Source organism: Castor canadensis, chromosome 6, assembly GCF_047511655.1.
Source record: "Castor canadensis chromosome 6, mCasCan1.hap1v2, whole genome shotgun sequence".
NCBI classification, from domain to species: Eukaryota; Metazoa; Chordata; class Mammalia; order Rodentia; family Castoridae; genus Castor; species Castor canadensis.
Genome location: NC_133391.1, coordinates 123,656,666 through 123,677,871, shown reverse-complemented (window position 1 = coordinate 123,677,871; position 21,206 = coordinate 123,656,666). Strand labels below are relative to the sequence as shown.

The 21,206-nt window shown below is 34.8% G+C and overlaps 2 protein-coding genes across 8 annotated transcripts in view; one reads left to right on the top strand and one right to left on the bottom strand.

The window, feature by feature from the left end:
- Trappc13 (trafficking protein particle complex subunit 13) overlaps window positions 1-13,320 on the top strand; it is a 31,832-nt gene extending 18,512 nt beyond the window's left edge. The window contains exons 5-13 of one of the 4 annotated variants that reach the window (XM_020165934.2): window positions 1,284-1,411; window positions 2,574-2,646; window positions 3,152-3,196; window positions 6,217-6,234; window positions 8,007-8,140; window positions 9,566-9,764; window positions 10,783-10,883; window positions 12,789-12,936; window positions 13,050-13,320. In XM_020165934.2, the coding sequence (XP_020021523.1) occupies window positions 1,284-1,411; window positions 2,574-2,646; window positions 3,152-3,196; window positions 6,217-6,234; window positions 8,007-8,140; window positions 9,566-9,764; window positions 10,783-10,883; window positions 12,789-12,936; window positions 13,050-13,157 (954 nt within the window). In that variant the 3' untranslated portion in view covers window positions 13,158-13,320. Of the gene's footprint in view, window positions 1-1,283; window positions 1,412-2,573; window positions 2,647-3,151; window positions 3,197-6,216; window positions 6,235-8,006; window positions 8,141-9,565; window positions 9,765-10,782; window positions 10,884-12,785; window positions 12,937-13,049 lie in introns of all 4 variants that reach the window. The other 3 variants (XM_020165933.2, XM_074077401.1, XM_074077400.1) reach the window with 3 other exon arrangements.
- Window positions 13,321-16,204: 2,884 nt separating this feature from the next.
- Sgtb (small glutamine rich tetratricopeptide repeat co-chaperone beta) overlaps window positions 16,205-21,206 on the bottom strand; it is a 45,342-nt gene continuing 40,340 nt past the window's right edge. For all 4 annotated transcript variants that reach the window (XM_020165930.2, XM_020165927.2, XM_020165929.2 and 1 more), the window contains exons 9-11: window positions 20,715-20,752; window positions 20,391-20,474; window positions 16,205-18,684 (exon numbers count right to left, since the gene is read on the bottom strand). In XM_020165930.2, coding sequence (XP_020021519.1) covers window positions 18,573-18,684; window positions 20,391-20,474; window positions 20,715-20,752 — 234 coding nt within the window. In that variant the 3' untranslated portion in view covers window positions 16,205-18,572. The remainder of the gene's footprint in view (window positions 18,685-20,390; window positions 20,475-20,714; window positions 20,753-21,206) is intronic.

The window sequence follows — 21,206 nt, the reverse complement described above, 5'->3', positions numbered from 1 at the left end:
CTTTCTGATAGGGAGGACAGATGAGCAGGTAAACAAAGTCATAAGGAGGTAGTGATAGATGTTACAAAGAAAGTAATCATTCAGTGTGATAGACAGTAACTGAGATGGAGGGATGCTACTATGTAAGACAGAGTGATAAATGTTCAAAGGTAAATCAGAAAGGAGAATTGAGAAGTACTGAGTGGGGAGAAGTGCTACATCAGAAAGGTAGAACTGTCTTAGTTGATGACTTTAATGTCATTCTCTACTTTGATAATTCATTGGTCTCTCACATCTAATAATATTTTTGAATGATTATCTTTTCATGTTATATATTCACACATAAACAACTGCCTGTATTTGTTTTGGTAAAGTCCATCTGTGTATATGTTTAATAAACCATATGATCATACTGATGCTTTGAACTCCAGTCCAACACAAAAGACTTCATTGTAGCTTTTCCCCCTTTCCTTATTTGTACCTTTTTCTCCCAACATATAAAGCCTGTCTTTTGTTACCCATAATATATTTTTGTTTAGTCTTTGTACATACACAAAATTGTTTCAGAATTGTTAACCCATACTCCTATGAAAATAAATACACTAGCTGAGTATAAATGTGTGTACCATTCTTTTTGTCTATAGAGAGCTATGGTGAAGATTTTGTTTTCCAAAATTAGTTCTTTTTTCCCTCCTCTTCCCCCTAGTGTGGCTCAATCTTCACTTGTAATAGAATTAGGGTCATATGTTAATCCTACTTCCTGGTCTTTTTTTTTTTTTTTTTTTGGCAGTACTGGGATTTCAACTCAGGGCCTCAGGCCTGCTAGGCAAATGCTCTACCACTCAAGCCCCTTTTTGCTCTACTTATTTTTTAGATACGGTCTCACACTTTTGGCTTAGACTGGCCTCAGACTACAATCTTCCTACCTACATTCCCCACATAGCTAGGATTATAGGAATGTACCACCACCCTCAACTTGTTCAGCCAAGTAAAACTAACTGAAAGGTTTACACACAGAAGTACTGCTCTTTCTTCATCCTTACTTCCTTATTCTTATTTCCCCTTTTCAATTGTTAGCATATATTAATTTGTACAAAATAATGGATTTCATTATGACATTTTGATAGCTGGGCATAAAGTACTTTGATCATTTTCACCCTTCTTGCCCTTTCTTCTCCTCCTTTCTCCCTCCTGGTCTTGTTCCTCTGCCTAAATATCCAGCTATCCCCCTATCTTTTTCACTCATATGGCCCCCAGGCTGTAAGTAACCAATCTCTGTGGATGTTTTTACCCTTACTTTCAAGGCTGATCTCCAGACAAGTTCTCAGCGTTTAAATCTTTCAGCCTCCAATGCTGCTGTGGCTGAACTTAAACCCGATTGTTGTATTGATGATGTCATCCACCATGAAGTAAAGGAAATTGGAACACACATGTAAGGATTAATTTTACTACTTCTCAAAGACTTATTTATGCCTTTATTTAAAAATTTTGCTTTCTACTTATTGTACCAAAGAAGCCAGTTCAGAAGGAATTTTATTCTCCATGTTTACATGCTTACCCGAAATAAACCTTAAACAAATGTGTTTTTTTTTTTTAAGTATCATATTATTGTTGTGCTGGGGGTAACTTTTACAAAAAAAAAAAAAAACTTTTTACTGTAACTTTTACAAAAGTGCTTATAATACATCTTAGTTAAATTCAACCCCTCTGTCATTCTCCTTCTTAGAATAGTTTCAACAGGTCTCATTTTTACATTTTCATATATAAGTACACAAATGGTTATTTTGAAGGAAGAAAAAACTAATTTATTTTTTGATCTATAGTTTATTTAATCTACAGTTTCATTTTCCCATTAATTTGTTTCTTCAACTATTCATGAGGCTTAAACATTTTCACTTTTTTGTTTTTATTTGAGAAAGGGTCTCACTATGTTAGGTTGGTCTTGAATTCCTGGTCCTCCTGCTTCAGCCTTTTCAGAGCTGAGATTATAGACGTGCACTACCATGTCTGCTCATTTTTGCTAGTCAGTTATGTGACTGTGATATAGCTTGTATTCCTTTCCTCATTATTTGAGTGGCATATTGATGTTTTGCTAATTGACTTATAGGAACACTTTGTATATTAACAATTTAATCATCTTCTCATATTGTTGAAGTGTTTATCCAGCTGTCTGCTTTTTAATTGTTTGTGTTTTTGATTTATTCAGTTAAATTTTTTTACATAATTTTTCCTTTGCATTTATGTTTAAATGAATGTCCTCAAATTTCTTTTAAAATGCATGTATTTTCTAGTTAATATGAACTCTTTTTTTTTTAAACATTCAACTATAGACTATTCTAAGATTTATTTTAGAATGTATTTTCCCTTAGAAGAAAGGTTTCTGATTTTCTAATCCAAAAGTGCTTTGATTCATGTGTTTACGGCCATATCTGCTGAACCTTTTCTTCCCTGCTCTAATCTCATGTGGCTACATTTGCATGTTATTGATATAAATGCCTTCCACATTTGCAAGTAGATCTCTGATTTGTTGAATTCACTATTCACAAGTGAAGTTCAAGATGGTTCCAAATCATTAAGACATCTTTCTATTTCAGCTTGGTGTGTGCTGTGAGTTATACGACTCAGGGTGGAGAAAAAATGTACTTTAGAAAATTCTTCAAATTTCAGGTATTGAATGTGACATGATAGTTTTTAGATGCCTTTTGTTTTCCTGGAATGTAGTTATTCCTGTTTATCTGATTGGAAAACAAGCTCCAATTAAACCAAATAGCTCACTACTTGGGTTTATCTTATCTCTAGTAGTGTAAAATCAGACTAAATTAAGTCAAAGAGGAGCAGAGAACTATCATGACCATGTTTTTGTAATGAAATGAAGACTGATTCAAAAGAGAAAACCTTGTTTTCATGACTTAGCAAAACATGCCAAAGTCTAGAAGAGGGATAAAATGAATATAATGTCCAAATAAAATAAGTATTAAATTTCTAAAGAAATATTTAAATGAGAGATTACTGACTTTTTTGCAAGAGTTTTACATACCCATTAAAAAGTCTTTTAACAATTAAAATTAGAAAATGACTTTGACAAATTTAATCACTGTGGCTTAAAGCAAATAAACAAAATTAGATAAACCACTGACAAAAATTTCCTGATTAATATGCTTTGTTTAACCAGGTTCTCAAACCATTGGATGTGAAAACCAAATTTTACAATGCAGAGGTAAGTATTAGGTACTTACTAGGATTTCAAATTATACATTAAAATCTTACTTGGCTGAAAACCTGAGGTATTACATTTCTTATCCTATTTAAATAAATTGCTAATATGGCTGAATTACTTATCAAAAATGAGCATAAATTTCAATTAAAAGTGAATTATTTCATTTTAAGTCTCTTTTAATCTACTGTTTTCAACCTACATCTAATCAATATGTCATTTCTATCCTCATTGTTAGTTTTCTAAGGCTGTCACCTGTTTGGTTAAATGACTGCCCTGTAATTTCATTTGGTGGTGGTGTTATTGCTCAAAAACACTAGCAATTTGTTGGATATTTATAGTGTGACTCTCCATAGAAAATAAGCTAGTAGATCCAAATTTAATATTCATATGGAAAAAGTGGCAGGTAAAGCTCAGCCAGCACATTAAACTCTTTCCTGGGAAGTCAGTGAACCTTTAGAATTGGAGATAATCTATCTTTTATCCTAACAAAAGATTTAAATTAGAATTTGCCATAGGGAAAATGATTTATTGTTTGGGTTTTATCCCTGCACTTGAGTTGCATAGCAAGATTGTATTTCAAAAATTAAAATGTGAAAAAAGAAGAGAGCTAGTTTCAGAGCCAATTTACTTCTCAAAATCATTTTTTATATCACAGTGATAAATTCGGAGATACCCAAATGCAGTATTTTGTAATGAAAATGGTACCTGTGTTACTCTAAAATCAGATGATTGGAAATTTGCAGTCATATCAAATTTGCCATACATTTCTACCATAAATTCTGAGATCTTATTCAGTGTAAAGTTTGTATTCCAATTAGAAATACTTAGCTGTCAAAGTTAAGGAACCTAGCCTGTAGCAAAGACTTACCAGGAGAAAAGAAGAATGCTTGCAACAAAACTGCCTAGAACAGTATGTAGTAAGTCTAAAAGGAGAGCGATGTAGAACATGTACTGCAGGATCTCAGATGAAAACTGGCAGTAGTCTGAAGTGGAACTGGAGTGCAGTGTTGGGAAGGTAGCCAGGCTAAAGGGGTGTCCCTCCTTGATGGGACTCCACAGCCTCCCCAGAGGGACTCGCTTCTCTGTTGTTAATACCGTACTGGTGAATAATCACACTAGAGCTGTTCAGTTTGTTGGTTGTAAATAGCCTGCCATGTCTGGGAAGGTGTCCTTCTTAGCATGAGGGGAGAATGTTAACTCTATCTGCTACAGTAGATATGTGATAAAATTTAAAAACACATAAGGTTGGGGGAGGATAGGATTTTTTTTTTCAATTTTTTTTTTGTTTCTGTAATTGGCCCCAAGGAAAAACATATTATATACCTATTAAAAGGTTGGCAGAGTGGCTCAAGTGGCAGAATGCCTGCCTAGCAAGCATGAGGCCTGGAGTTCAAACCCCAGTACGACCAAAAAGAAAAAAATTATAAAAAGAAATGTTAATTACCTATTAAGTTTTCTTTGTTAAAAATGTACATTAAGATACTTATTGAGCAGTTTAACAATGTTAACATCCAGTGTGATTTGCAAATAGTCTTTTAATAGGTAGTTATTCTGTAATAAAGAAAACAATCTAAATTGCTGTTATGAAACCATGCTCTCTTTTAGTCTTTATGCAGTTATATAATAATCTCTTTTGATAATCATGGTGGCATTTTTATTTGCTACCTTTTTCAGTTAACACTATATGTAAACATAATGTTTAAATTTTGCCAAAAACTAAGCTTAAAAAGTTTTTTTTTTTTGGCAGTACTGAGGATTGAACTCAGGGCCTTGCACTTGTAGGGAGGTGCTCAGCCACTTGAGCCATGGCCCCAGTTCAAAATTATGAACTTTTAAAAATTGCTGTCTCTTTAAAGACCAATAGTGAACAGATAGCATTTAGATCTCTAAGATTTTCTATATTACCTCGCAGACAAGCAAATACTGTTCAGCCACCAGCATGAGGCAGGTTCTGTGTTTCAGGTAGGGCGTAGGAAGTAGTGAGACCACGCTACTGTAAGGACTCAATGCTTATTCCTCTGCTATGGTCCTTGTGCAGTAACTATTATTAGTCCCACATTTATCTCTAACAGGTTTTTTGTGCCCTTTCTAATGATGCTAATAAAGTGTGAATTATCAAAAGGAAACCAAGTTTCATGAAAAACTTTGTTAATAGTTTTTTAAGATAGAAGAGTCAAGAAGATTGGTGAGACTAGAAGCTAGGATGCAAACATTTGGTCACCTGCAGGGTACAAAGCCCATTACCAAGTATAGAAGAGAAATAAGTATAAACTGGTATCTTCCTAAACCTCGGGGATGTCCATCTATTGGAGGAGACTGACATGACAACCACAAATGAGCACAGCACACACCCCAAGTCATGAAGTGTGCTCTGGGACCGATTTCCAGCTATGCAGTTGATGAAGAAAGTGACATTTGACAGTGCCCTTAACAAATAAGCAGCTTAAATGTGTGTATGAATAGACACTAACTATGAAGTCTCTTAACAAGAACAGAATGAATCTCAATTGTCTGAGGCGGACTAGCCCAGCATTTCCCAAAATGTGATCCATGGAGTTCTAATCACCTAAGCAAATCTTTTACAAAAGAATTCCATGATTAGATAAATTTAGGAGTTACTCTATAGTGTATATGTTTTCTGAATGTGGAGAATAGTATATGTCCATCCTTAAGTATCTATTAAGAATTATAACATTGGTACAAATTTTATGGAACTAGAAAAGGATGGGACATACGCTCTGCTCCAAACTGTACCCTTAACTGTTTGCTCCTGTGTAAGTACTCAGCCATAATGTTCCTTTCTGTTCCATTATCATTTAACCCTTAGTTAGTAGTTGTACATTTTTCTAAAAAGTTTGTCATATTTCTTTACATTGCTTCCTGTTTACTTTCTTGTTTTACTAATGCTGTCTTATTTAGTAAGTTTAAAAATGCAGAGATGCATTTTATTTTAAAGTTATTCTCTTTCTTTAACATTTTACTCTGGTTTTTCTAATTTTTCTTTTTTATTTTTCCATTAGAGTGACCTCAGTTCTGTGGTAATTTGATTTTTTATTATAAATTATATGCTTTTCTTACTCACCACTTTTTGACTCTGCCTAATTAATCTCTCTTTACAAAACATAGTGGAAAAACAGTTAGTTGTGAATACCACACATGTGGCTTTAGAAAGACATATATAATTTAAATGTACTTTTAATATTATATCTGTCTTTTCTGTAGGGAAAAAAATTGAAACAACTGTATTCTTATTTTTAGTTTCTTCTTCAGGTATTTTTTTTAATGAGGCATGTTAACCTGTGTATTTAGCCTAGGGATTTTCATCATCTTACTATAAAATATCCTGTTTCCTCTAATTCTTTAAGTAAAAAGTATATCTGAAATTCATTTTGACATGCATAGTGATTATACTTTTAAGTCTAGTTCAGGTAAAGATGGCCTTTTGACAAAAGTAAACAGAAGAAAAGAAAATTTTTCTAAGTTGGCTGAAATCATATTTTCTATTTATAATAAACATTTGCTTATATCACATGTGTAAATAACATCAGCCTTAGCACTAAATTCTTGTGTTGATTTTTCAAATGTCAAATTACCTTATACTAACTGTTCAGACTAACTTGATTTTCCATTATGCCGCTTGTTTTTCTTTCATTTTATCTAAGCTCTTCATAAATTTATGAGAAAATTTTATTTTTAAAATTGAAATATGGGTCTGTGGTTATTTTTTAAAGCAATGGATTTATGGGATATATATTTACTTATTTTCTTGAGAAAAAGTAACAGACTGTTGCCCTTGTACATCATTGTATAAATCATTGTATTTGTGTTTTTATTTGAGAGCAAGTCCCAAAGAGTAAAGAATCTGTTTTATTTTAGACACATTAAGTTATAACTTTGTTATCATTTTGCAAATAATGTCCATGATCCTGGCTTTTGAGTTCAAAAAGCTCATTATTCCCTAACTTTGGGGACATACTTTGTTATTTCTATATATCTGTATATTATACTATGTATGAAACCTTTGAAAAAATAATTCTTGAAATCCTTGGTAGCAATTTTTTTTCTTCAGTTATATAAGGAAAAATAACTATCTGACATAAAAATAAAAATATTTCACACAAATAAGCAGGGAATTAAAAATTTATATGAGATCTAATGTTTACCCAATGACAGAAGTATTAATGAATGACATCAGTTTTAAAATCTGTCAGCAGGGCTAGAAAATACTTTGGCCTTATTTAAAAGCTCAAAGGTTATAATCCACATATTCTTTTTTTAGCCCTAAATATACATTTGAAATGAACCAAGAAATCACTAATGACCACTTACAAATTGCTTTAATTTATAAAGTTAAATACTATAAGGGTGGTCACTAAACTATCTAAATCAAAGTAATGCCATGACAGCTGAAATTACACTGTGCTGGAATGTTAAAATAAAGACCTAAATATCTTTATGAAGTCATAAAGGTGTTAAGTATACTCATCAACACCTTACTAACAGATTTACAATTTTTGTGAATGAAATTCCAGCTAAATCCGTATTTTTGGACGCTGATACAAAATAGTTATCCCACATCCATTGTTTGACAAGGTATCAGGTGACTAACACTTGACTTTGCCCCTCTTAATTATGTTAGGATGAAGATTTCTTTTCTTGTATTAATTATGATAACTTTGATTTTCAGGCATGAACTAATCACATTTGTGGTTAATACTTTTTCTTCATATAGATAAGGTATTTTTTGTTGAGGTAATTGTTTTAAACATCATCACATTTGGGTGGATTTTTTTTTTTTTCATATCTTCAGACTGATGAAGTATTTCTTGAAGCCCAGATTCAGAATATTACTACCTCACCCATGTTTATGGAGAAAGTTTCATTGGAGCCATCTATAATGTACAATGTAACAGAATTAAATTCAGTCAACCAAGCTGGAGAATGGTAAATATGATTTTTCAACAGATGCATGCTTTTCTAACATCCATAACTTGAGTTGTTTTGGGGTTTTCTTTCATACTTATGTGTGTGTGTGTGTGTGTGTGTACACATATACATATATAGTAGACTTTATTTTTTTAGAGAAATTTTAAGTTCACAGTTGGTAGGAAAGTAGAGATCCCACAATACAAACTGTCTTCCCTGCTCACAGTGTCCCTTTTTTGTTTTCTTTTTTTGTTTAAGCTGTGTTTCCAGGCTGGCTGTAAAGCCCAGTGCTCAAGGCTGTCCTGCCTCAGCCTCCCAAGTGCAGGTGCTGTTGTACCCCAGTCTCCTGTCATTGATATCTACTACTAACGTGGCACTGATACCTGGTGTTAGCTAAAATCCACAGTTTCTATTTGAGTCAATGTGTGTGGTGCACATGCTGTGTATTTTGACAAACATATAATGGCATGTATCCAATATTACTCTAGTGCGGAAAATAGTTTCGTTTTCCTAAATATATCCTATGTTCCACCTGTTCAAAACTCCTTCTACATTAAAACAAAGATTCCAGCCTTTTGCATTTTGTGCTTTACTGTTCATAGCATTTCTTCTTTTAATTCTCATAATTGAACCAGGTAAATCTGAAAGCTGTCATCACCCTGCCAGTGATAAAACTGACCATGGGAAGGAACAGTCTAGAAGAAATTACAAAATAGGTGTAGGATGAATGGGAGTTTGGAAAAGAAATAGTCTCTCAACATAAAAAGAAAGGAATATAGGAATAAATGATTTTAATTACTCTGTGAACAGGACATACATGTTCTTTCTACAGCTATTTTGGAAGAGGAAGAACAAAAGTCAAGTTTACATTAGTGAGTGGTTACATATAGGAAAGTCCATAGCCTCCTTTACCTCACTGAGGAAAACAACAGCTTTCCATTCTTTGCAGATCTTTCAGTTCATTTTGAAAATAATTACTTAGTTTAGAATGGGAGTGGGGTTGTAACTCAGTAGTAGAGTGCTTGTCTAGCATACACAAGGCCCTGGGTTCATTCCCAGCACTACAAAAAATAATAGTAATAATAATAAATATATATTCACCTTATTCTAAATTTCTAAACTAGTTTCATTGGTAATTTTAGACAGCAAGCACAAGAGTATTATGGTTTTAAGTTCTGTTGTAATTTTCAGTTGATCTGTAAGGTCGTATATTTTAGGCAATACATCCATTTTATTATAAAGAACCTCAAGGTTTACAGTGTTGATTGAAAACATTTAAAGAAAAATTCTTTCCGTACAAGTCCTTTTCATTTGTATTGAAACCTCTGACCTCTTAGATCTTTGGGTGGCAAATCATCAAGTTCTTTCTAAGAAATAATCAGAGCCATGGCTTTTCTTTTAAAAGATGCTCAAGGATTTTCTCCATCTCTGTCTACCTCTCAGTGTGTCAACATTTGGATCAAGAGCCTATCTGCAGCCAATGGATACACGTCAGTACTTATACTGTCTGAAGCCCAAGAAAGAGTTTGCAGAGAAAGCAGGCATCATTAAGGGTGTAACAGTAATTGGAAAACTGGATATAGTGTGGAAAACAAATCTAGGTGAAAGGGGAAGGTTACAAACCAGCCAGCTTCAAAGAATGGTGAGTCTAGGTAAAAACTTCAGTGGAGTTTTTGGGGGGAGGGGCAGACAGAACAACTTAAATTTTCTGAGGTCTATCACTAAAAATCAGAGTAGTATAAGAAGCCCTAATATTGCTAGAGAAAAAGTTTCGTTGATCTCTAGGAAGAAAACTAGTATTGAGAAAAATGAAAAATGTTAATTGATCCTTAGTACGTGTTTGTTTGTTTTTTTACTTTGCCAAACAACTTTATCAGTTTTTCCTTCCTTTGGTATTTCATGCTCACCATTCATCTGACTTCTGTTACAGAAGTCTCCTGAAACTGTTAAACTTACTGCATTCACCTATTCAGTTTATTATACCCTTTAAAAAGCTGTTTAATATCTGAGACATTCTGAAACTCCAGTAGGTGCCCTAAAGTTATCGTGTCAGCATTCGTTGAATATTTTACCTAATTTCCTCTCTGAGAGTGGGAATAGCTGCCAGTCCAGTGTTTTTCTCATGCTACAGGATTTTCCATTTATGCTGAATATTGCTTGTTCTAATATATCCTAAAATTCATTTTTCTTTCACTATTTCAGGCAATAATTTTTTTTTAAAAAAGGGATGATGATATCACAGCCTACTTTAAAATGCAGCAGTTATATATAACCCTGCATGGCATGTTCCAAGCCTTCAAGTTTCTATAGTCCATTCTTGCCCATGTGCATTGTTTTTTTTTTACCCTGGCTTATTTCAAAGTGGGGACCACTGCCTCATTAGGCAGTAACCCTACTTATTTAGAGTTACATGTGTAGAAACTGTAGTATCTCTAGAAAACATCCCTTTGAGGTCAGATACCTATTACTTACCTACAAGGAAGGTTCATCTTAACTCTACTGAACCTGGAGTAATTATAACAGTAGAGTGAATCAGAAGTATTTTCCCAGAGCATCAGTTTGGAGCCCCACCATCTGTTGAATGTGCTGGTGTGCTTACTTCATTAAAATCAAAAGGCTTTGTAATAGATGTATGTTAACCATGTTGCTTGTTCTGATAGGCTCCAGGTTACGGAGATGTTAGGCTGTCTTTGGAGGCAATTCCAGATACCGTAAACCTAGAAGAACCTTTTCATATCACTTGTAAAATAACAAACTGCAGGTAATGCCAGTATTTCTGGATGGATGTCTTTTCCTCCTTACCTACTTAAAAGAATTTTTAATCTTTTTAATATTCTCTGCTTTCAGATTTCTTCTTTACATATAGCCTTTTCTGATGTTGATGTTGAATGCTGTAAAGTTCTTTATCTGGTAACATTATATTTCATAATTTTGAGGTCTTATATTAGGTATTTTCTGTATTTTATTTCATCATACTCTATTCGTGGGTTTTACTTACTTTCTATAGAAAACCAAGTCAGAGAAGTGACTTTTCCAAACTTAGAGAGCTAGAAAAGATGGGGCTAGAATTTGAAAGGTGTATTTGACTTCACAGACCATGTTCTTTTCATTGTACTTCCTTCATAGTGAGACTACTAAAGCATGAACAAGTTCTTACAGAATAATACCAATCTAAAGTAGTAAGATAGACTTCTCTGAGGCATACTTGGACCTGAGCTGTAGCTTTAGTATTAAAAACCAAAAATTGGTTAATGAATTTAGTGTAAGGACTAATCATGGGTTAGAAAACAGAGTTTTGATTTTTTGGTTGTTGTTGCTTTTTTTTTGAGACAAGGTCTTGCTGTGTAGTTGGGCATGGCTCAAGTGGTAGAGGGCTTTGTTTATAAAGGGCAAGGCCCTAGGTTCAATCCCTGTAGAAATAAAATATGAAAGCTTTTTGATCTTCAGTTTCCTCATCCATAAAAATATCCCCCATATAGAGCATGCACACAACATACAGATCATACTGGGTTTTTATGGAGTTTGATGAGGAAATTCATATAGAGCATCTAATCTGATTGTTATGTAATAGGCATTTCAAATGCTTGTTGGAGATACAGATAAATATAAAAGCAAATAATCATAAAATCAGTTAGCTTTAGCTGGGCATAGTGTCTTATACCAGTAATCCCAGCTACTCAGGGGGCAGAGATCAGGAAGACCATGGTTAGAGGCCAGCCTGGACAAAAAGTAAGAAAGACCCCATCTCAACAAAAAAACTCTGGGCATGATGGAGCACTACTATAATCTCAGCTATGTGGAAACCATAAGTAGGAGGGTCAAGAGCCAGCGCCACCTGCTTAGGGCAAAAACATGAGACCCTATATGAGAAACAACTGAAGCAAAAAAGGGCTGGAGATGTGATTCAAGTAGTAGAGTGCTTGGCTAGCCAGTGTGGGTCCTGAGTTCAAATCCAAGTACCAATAACAACAAAAAAGTATTAATCATAAAGTCAACATGTCTAAAAAAGTCAGTAAATATTTTAGGATATAAAGCCAACCATGAGAAAAAGAACTAAATGAGTTTGGTGGTAGAGTAAGGAGCCTATCTTTATGAGCCTTTTGGCATACTTTCATTCAAACTTTTTACCTTAACCTCTTTAAGCTGAACTAGTGATACCTATTCAAAGCAGAAGTCTTTTCATGGTAACAATACCATGAGCAAATGTGAGTACTTTTTACTTCTTATGAATCCTGTCAGTTTTCTAAGGAACATACGTTACGTATTAAAGGGACTAGCCCAAGCATAGTTTGTCTTTTTCTTTCCTATAAAGTACCCAATAGAAATCATAAGAGCACATGGCAACAAAATGAACAAAAATGTCTGGAAGTCTCCCAGAGAAATGGCACAGCTGTCACACATCAGCGTCTGGGAGCCAGTGTTTAGGAGCAGAACTAGAAAACGGAACACCTGCAGCCAGATTAGTCTAAGGCCATTTTAAGCCATAAAAGACACCATCTTTCCTTTCCCTGATTGTAATAACGATAGATTAGCTTTTCAGGTCTCTTTCTGGTTTTTAATCTCCTGAACACACAGGAACAAAATTATTAACAAAGTGAAAGAAATATCACAGTATCTCCTTGTGAAATGAATAAGATTTATTCGTGTTTTTCTGATCCCTCAGCAGTGAAAGGACTATGGATCTGGTTTTGGAAATGTGCAATACCAGTTCTATCCACTGGTGTGGTATTTCAGGACGACAGCTGGGAAAGCTGCATCCAAGTTCCTCTCTCTGCCTTGCCCTTACTCTACTATCATCAGTACAGGGACTACAGGTATGTTCTTTTGAGTTGTTTCACTCGTGTGGGGGTAATTTATAGGTTCATCATAGTCATACTTGCTCTGGTAATAATGAAGGAAAACTGAAGCCCCTCCTTTCTCTCAATAGAGCGTCTCTGGCATAAGACTGACGGACACATTCTTAAAGAGGACATACGAATATGATGACATCGCACAAGTCTGCGTGGTGTCTTCAGCCATTGACGTGGAAAGTTAAAGAAAATCTCAGTGTTAGACTTTTCCTGTAGTTTCACAGAACTGCTTTCTCTATTTCTGTCACTTTTGTGAAATGACCAAGTCAATAGGACAGATAAGTATACATTATTTAAATTTCTTTCCTGTAAAACAGGTAAAATATTAAATATTTGCTTTGAAAAGTACTGATTTTATCTTGTGGGTTATATTCTAAGTGAACATTTCTACATTTTCTACACATTCTTAGTTTCATTTTAAATGACCATTGGTCCTTGACTCCAGAAACTCTGCACTTGAGGCCATTTGTCCCCAGCATGTATCCAAAACAGCCATCAGGAAATCTTTTTTTGCAAAGGGCAAGATACCACATATCGTAGGTTTTGCAGGCAAACAATGAACTCTGCTGTCCTGGTGTAAGAGCAGCTGTATTTACAGTAATACCCAGCTGGTCAGATCTGGCCTGTGGGCCATAGGTTGTAGGCCTGAATCTAGAAGATACAGACATTTTTTTAGGGCTTTAGAATTTTTCTAATACTTTATTTACAAATTCTTAACTAGTAGTAGTTGACTACAGTTTTTTTCCTAGTACCTCAGTCAACAGAAAAGGTTTATTGAAAACAACCGTGGTAGTCCTTCTGGAACCTGGTTATTTGCTAACACAGTATGAACTACTTTAGTTATTTTCAAAATTACTGTGTGGGCATGTATCTCTGTGTTTGTGAATACATACAAACATAGTTAACTTACAAACACTGAATAGCATATCAGAATTATTTTTATTTCTTAGATTGATGATTAATCAGTTAACTGATTAATTAGTTTTAACTGATTAAAACTAAAAAGCTTTTTTTTTTTTGCTGTACTGGAGCTTCAACTCAAGGCCATCTCCTTGAGCCACTCCACAAACCCTATTTTTTGTGTTGGGTTTTTTTCGAGATGGGGGGGTCTCATGAACTATTTGCCTGAACTGGCTTTGAACCACGATCCTCCTTATCTCTACCTCCTCAGTAGCTAGGATTACAGGAATGAGCCACCAGTACCCTGCTCTAAAAAGCCTCATTTCTAAGCTTAAAAAACTCGGGTCTTTTCCCATTAAAAAAATGAACCACTTATTTTATTAGCACATATTAAAAAGATTCCCAGTTTGCTATTAGATTTTGAACTGTAAATCATGTATTAATACTATAAAACTGTATCTCTTCAAGTAGTCATACTGTGAGAATCAACTGAACTGGGTCTTTTCTGTCAAAGGGCTACCTCAGTCCATAGACATGAGACTCTACCAACTCAGGTCTTGGGTTTGAGCCCCTTCCCATTCCTCCCCCCATGCCTGGTACCACACTATGGGATATGTCTGTCATTATGTAGATATTAGCTAATTTCCCCAGTTGCCTGTGTGATCTGTGGCACTTCACCTAACTGTAAAGTTTCTGCCTTTAACAGAGAATTGTCATCAGATGTCCTAAAACTCAAACTGCTAGTTTTAAGATAATCATTGTTCAAAGGAATCTCTGCTCCAAGGTCCCCTCAACTCACCAGTTATATACTTGGTGTTGCCATTTCAAGTCAAACAGTCACTTCAGGCCTCAATTTCCCTGGAATCGTAGAATTCCCAACTCATAGGTTACCCTTGTCTTTGAGTATACCAATCAAATTAAGTTTCATGTCCATGCTCTCCAGTCATGTCTGCTCGGCCCCTATGCCCTCCCTTAAACCTCAACCATATTCAATCATGAAGACTGAACCCAGGCTCCCTCCATTAGAACAAGGGGCAGTCCTATGTTAGGGATAAAAACCAAGGCGGTCCTCCCCGCCTGATGGGCTTGCCTGCCTGACTCTGGTTAGAGGCACACACACCCTTCTGCAGAGGTAAATTTTGCCTTCCCTATTAGCTTCCCAGCACATGTATTGTTCATGATTATGGCAGTGCCCCGATATTTCTAACAATACCCATTTATGCCATGAATAAAACATGAAAATTAAGGTTATAAACAGCTCTGCCACATGAATGTAACAAGATGTTCCACTGTTTTGTCAGGAAAACAAAAGTTTATGCTGGAAAACTGCCCTATTTTGGTAAGTTGAAATTTCACAATGTATAATTTTTACATATAAGAGTACATTAAGTCAAATACAAAAACTGGTTTTTGTTAAATGCATATTTATTGCCATGAGAAATTGGTCCAAAACAATACCTATATTCAGAAGAGTTGCCCCTCAAATCATTAATGAAATGTCTGTGCAAAATAAAGTGCAAGCAGTGCAAAATCAAAGTCTGTCATTCTTCCAAAATGATAAAGATTGATAAAATGATGAAATAAGACTTTATAAAAGCCACTGCACTAGGTACTTAGATTGTTTTTCGAGCATCTTCTCATGACTGTTTCACTCTTTGAAAACTTAGAAGTAACATAATGGTCACTTGGAATCTGCTGTATATTTTGATTTAATTACAAAATCTCTTCTGTTTGTAAACAATAACCTAGACACATATTGTTCACACTTAACTAAAAGTTAGATAATGCCATCTTATAAAGAATCTGTGTAAACTACATTATAAAAATTAACAATTTATGGGCACCTACTCTTGGGACCCGTCCCAGCTCTGGTAGCTCTACTCTTAGCCACTCTTCTATGTCAATAAACTCTTCACTGGCAAAAAAAAAAAAAAAAAGTACAATTTGATACATTAAATGAAAATGTCATTTGCCTAAAAAGGACATGTTTAGTTTTACATATCATGAAACGTGCTTAGAGGAAGTCAAGCATTCCTAAGTAGAATGTAAAGATTTACCTTAATTCCCTTTGTTTCTCTTATCTACTGTATCTTCTAGACAAGAAGAATACTTAGGGCATTCTTTCTCATTTTAAGAGTAGCTAGCACAATCATACCACATAAAATTTGCTGAAGTTGCTTGCAGTGCAGTGATTCCAAGGTGATGAAGGGACCCTAAGAACAGAAGTGGCTTGAGTAGAACAGAAGTTCATATAAGTGGATAGTTATGATCTAGATTGAATTTGTTATAGGTGCTATATTCATTCCCAAAGAAACAAACTGAGAAACAGAAATGGAAGAAATACACCAATTACTATAATTTATGCGAAAAGAATGGGTATGTTTTACATACAAATATTATCACATGAAGACAGTGTTTTAAAGTGCTTTTTCTTATAATGTCTGATCTTGCTTTTGCCAGAGTACTACTTGCCAAATAAAATGATCTGAAAAGTGTTTTCTCCTCTTTTTGGAAGAGATTGTGTAGAAATGATATTATTTCTCCTCAGTTGTTTGGTAGGGTTCACCATCATTTATCTGAGCTTATAATTTTCCAAAAAGAAGGTTTTTCTTAATAAATATAGGTCTATTCAGGATATCTATTCAATGACGTTTGGTGGCTTTTATCTTACAAAGAATTTGTTTCATTATAGTTAGTCATAGTGTTTTCTAAATATTCTTGTAATGTCTTCAGGGTCTTAGTATACCTACTCTTGCTTTTTTTTGCAACGCTGGGGATCGAACACAGGGTCTCACACATGTTAGGAAAGCACTTTACCCCTGAACTACAGCCCCATCCTCTTTCATGTATGATCTTGTGAAACTGTACTTTCTGTTTCCCTGGTCAGTGAGCTAGAGGTTTACTGATATTATTTATCTGAAAACATTTTTAATGCACTGAAAATAGCTACACTAGAAACATTAACTTCTTATTCAACACTGAATAAGAACAACTAATTTTTAATTAAGGATCAACTTTGATTCTTTTATCATAGTCATAAATTTTATGCAATTAGTTCTTTGTTCTTAAATATGAGGAACTGAGTGTAACTTCATGAAAATGAAGATGGTTTAAATAGAGTATAGGAAATTTAATTTCAGAGGATCTCAGATTTAAATCTAGTTCTTCTCTGGCCGGCATCACGGGTTCACATAGGTCTTCACTCTAGCCTGAGCCCAGGTGCTTAGGTATTTGCTGGTCTAATTGAGGAGAGACCTTTAACTTATGGTTAATCTAAATTTGAGTCTTTGGACCTGCATCAGAACCACCTGGTGTGCTATTTAAAATGGTGATTCCTAAACAAAATTAAAGCTGTGAACTCTGAATTTGCATTTTTAATGAACTTCTTCCACTTGATGCTTGTAGTGAAATCACAGAACCACTATCTCACAAAAGGTTAGTTTTTAAACTTCAATATACCAAGTAATTAATCTTGGGAACAGTTACAGTAAGGCTCTTGTCATTTTTACTGGCTTAACTTTAATTTCTGTTTCAGTCTTCCTCATGGCACTTGTAAAATCATACATGTCATCCACATAACCAACTTCATGATTAATAAACAAAATTTCACTTGGAATCAAAACTGTCTTATCCATCACTGCACTTCCCATTCTGATAGTACTTGATGTCATTTCACTTCACTAGCCATAGGCCATGTGGATTCCATGGCATCTAATTTATAATGAAATACTCTAGATAGCCTATTATGTTCAAATTGCAACAAATTAAAGTTAAGCATAGACTGGCACACAGGGCCAAACTATAGCAGAACAAGCAATGTTAGTGATAGAAGCTTGTTTGTTTTTTTTAATCAATGTTTATGGGCACATAATTAAATTCCACTTAGAAAATCCTTAACTTATGGTCAAGCCATTGGCTTATTTAAATATAGGAATATTTGATAGTTTCCAAGGTAAATTCACCACCAGGGAAATTGTGATTTGAACAGTTCTATCGCTGACCTAACCTGTACCATTAAGGATTTCTAAATGTATTTTATTATGTACTTAGTATTACTAGCCATGCTAAAGTATCAATACCAAATGTAGACTAGTTAAGAATTATGCAAAAACCTGAGTACCCTACCTTTACTTTCTATACATTCACATTTCAGAACATCCCCTGTACCAAATGTTGCTTTCCACCAGCTCTCAAGATTCCCTATCACTCATCAGATTAAGCAGCACTGAAGATAGTAGTGGCATCTATGATACATACTCATTACCAACAGCACAGGTCAGAGCTAAACTTAGATAAGTTTCATCTCCCCTCAAAAACTTTTGCTTAAGGGAACCTGGACCTAAAGAACTCACTAATAAATAGCCTACTATTCAATAAATATACTCTGCTGTTAAGTCTAATATACAAATATGATGATAAAAGTTTGAAAGTGTATGGACCCTTGTTTCAGTGCTATATTAGCCCTTAACAAGGCTATTGATCATTTGTTTCCAAAGAAGTTATGTTCAAGTCTGTTTGTGATAAACCTATTGTCTAAACAGATTTATTCCTTAAAAATATACACAAGAGGTTTTCCTCTATTTCCGAACATCAGGTATGGTGCTTTTGTTGTTGTTTTAGTTTTTGTTTTGGCCACTATCTAAAATGGATATTTCAGAGCCATAAATGATTTGTATTGTGGGCAAGAGTCCCTGGTCAAATCAGGAATGTTCTTCAGTGCTGCTGCTGAATGATCTGCTCCGGATGTGGTTTCTAAGTTGCTCTATAAATTCAGGGTTCTGCTGCTGTATCTGCTGAGCAAACTGCTGTCCCCTGTAGTAAAAAGGCAAAGTGAATGAGGGAATTGCCAGTTCCATAGTATCCACGTGAAAGAGCTTCAGAAGGTGTGGGGCTGCCCAAAGGGAAGCGTTGCCTATAACAAGTTTCAGAACCATGACTTTACCAATGCTTCTAGACAGCATTTTTACACTTCAGAGTAATTATAGAAAACAAAACACCCATTGCTTCTCACCCTTTTGGGAAAGTTTGACAGAAGTTACAAAACCCCAAAGTAAAAAATTAGCACCTATATTAGGTAAAATCTATTCTTCCACTGAATAGTCATAAATAAGCCCAAATACAATGCTTATAGAGTCAAGTCTTAACATAGAGCAGGGTATAGTCCCTGTTTGGGGTGTTTATGAAGGTGATCTAACAATTTCTAAAAAGGCAATTCCTGAGACAGCAATTTCAAATGCATGAGTTGATGCAGTAATAATGCCACTCTAAAAATGCATCATTCTAAACAATGATGCCACTCTAAAAATGCATCATTCTAAACAATTACACGGTCATGATCCCAAATAGTAAATGGTACTAAATGGTACTTGTAACTTACAAAACTTCCAATTCAAAACACAAAGTGTCTTAAGTAATTTGGATAGAAGTAAAGGTAACGTGCTCAAGTAATGAAAGATTCAAAGGGTTCCTCTAGTGATGACAAACACTAAAAAAGTTTGAGTAAGTTTCCTAAATGGTCATAATGTTAGCATATATAACGTGATTTTATTATTTTATCTATTTTGTGTGTTTCCAGGACCTCAAGAATGCTAGGCAAGTGATCTACCACTGACTAAACATGGTCTTTTTAAATTTATTTTCATTAACATACATTAATTGTGCAGGGGTACACTGTGACATTTTTGAATAGCTTTGAACATTGGTTAGGTTCACCCCACCATCTCTCACCCTCATCCTTCCCTCCCTGCCCCATGTAAAACAGCTGCAAAAGGTATCATTGTTCTAGTTCACAGATGTATACAAAACACATCAACTGTGATTTTTAAATATGGATGTATGCCTAAATTAATATTTTAAGTAGACATGTGACTGCTGTCTACATCCCTAAGTACATAGTCATGTCTGTAAAAAAGCCTTCTCTTAGATCTTCATTGGTAAAAATGGAAGAACAAATGTTGGTCTTATGAAATTACAATGTACATGCCCTCCATAGTAGCAAATTATCAATCCTAGGGCCCTCTGTAAATGAAGATGATAGTATTGATATCCTCAAGTAAGAAACTGAGGAACCTAATTATACAAAAATCTGAAGTAACAAAAATTTAGGCTGCAAATCAAAATACTAAGTGTAGATGGAGTTCTGCCCTGAATGTTTTGAAACTCTTAGTTCCTAACTTGTATCTCAGTTTCTCTAGTTATTGAATAGGGATGAAAACTGCCTACTTTTCTTCTACTAAGAAGGTACAGGAAGGTCCCTTGGGTAAGGGGAAAATGTTGAATGCATATAATTGTTCTTCTCAGGAGAGAAGACCTGGCCAACAACCCAGGTCTTCTGATGCCTGTCTGAAAACTCTGAAAAGCGGTTCCCATTTATGAACTTTCAGATTTACTAACTTTAAGGAAGCCAATCATTAACAGTAAAAGATTTAAAAAAAAAATAAAAAGGCCTGGATCCTTACCTTAGAAACAAACTGTAACACATAAAGAATGTTTTTTTATTTCTGTTAAGTAACACTTACGCTTGGATGAGGCTAGACAGGTCAGTTAGGCCCCCAACTCCAGCAGCAGGTCCCCCAATGGCATTTGTCATCATTCCTGACATTCTTGTATGCAAGAGATAGATCAGTGAGATTAGCATATATTCTTAACAAGTAGGATAACTGGCCAAGGAAAAGTCAGGTAAATATATCCACATTATGTAATAAGTTAGGCTAAATGTATGTGGCTTTAAGTTTCAACTGATTAGCAGTAAGGGTATATTTTTCATTTGTGAGCTGGTGTGCTCAAATTAACAGGCTGGCAAGTAGAAGAGGAAATGTAATGAGCTCTGTCTCTATACTTACAACTGTTGAACTTGAGGGTTCTGCATTAAACTTGCTGCCTGAAATTCAGAAATAGTATCTCCCATTAAAGGCAGTAATATTTAGGGATCTTCAACAAAGATTTCTTAAAGGTGGAGAATGAAAGTTAAGCAATGTTGTACTAACACTGTAGTTTTAGCATGCTGTACAAAGTAAATGAGAAAGTAAAAAGGTGGAAGTACTAGAAGAACATTAAGAAGTTATGAAAAGAATAAGATCACAGACAATACTATAAACTAGTGATACTGATGGCATTATACTTACTACTACTGGATGAGACCAATTAACCCAAAAGGAAAAACAGAAACTTTAAAGGTATAAAGAATCTCTTACAGTTAAGAGAGTGCCCTTACAAGAGATGTGACTGCTCTGTGTTGCCCTGGAAGCAGAGCACAAAAGCCCATTCTCACTGTGCTACAGATGAGGGTGGACCTCCCTGCCTACTACCTTCACACATGAGCAGTTACAGAACTC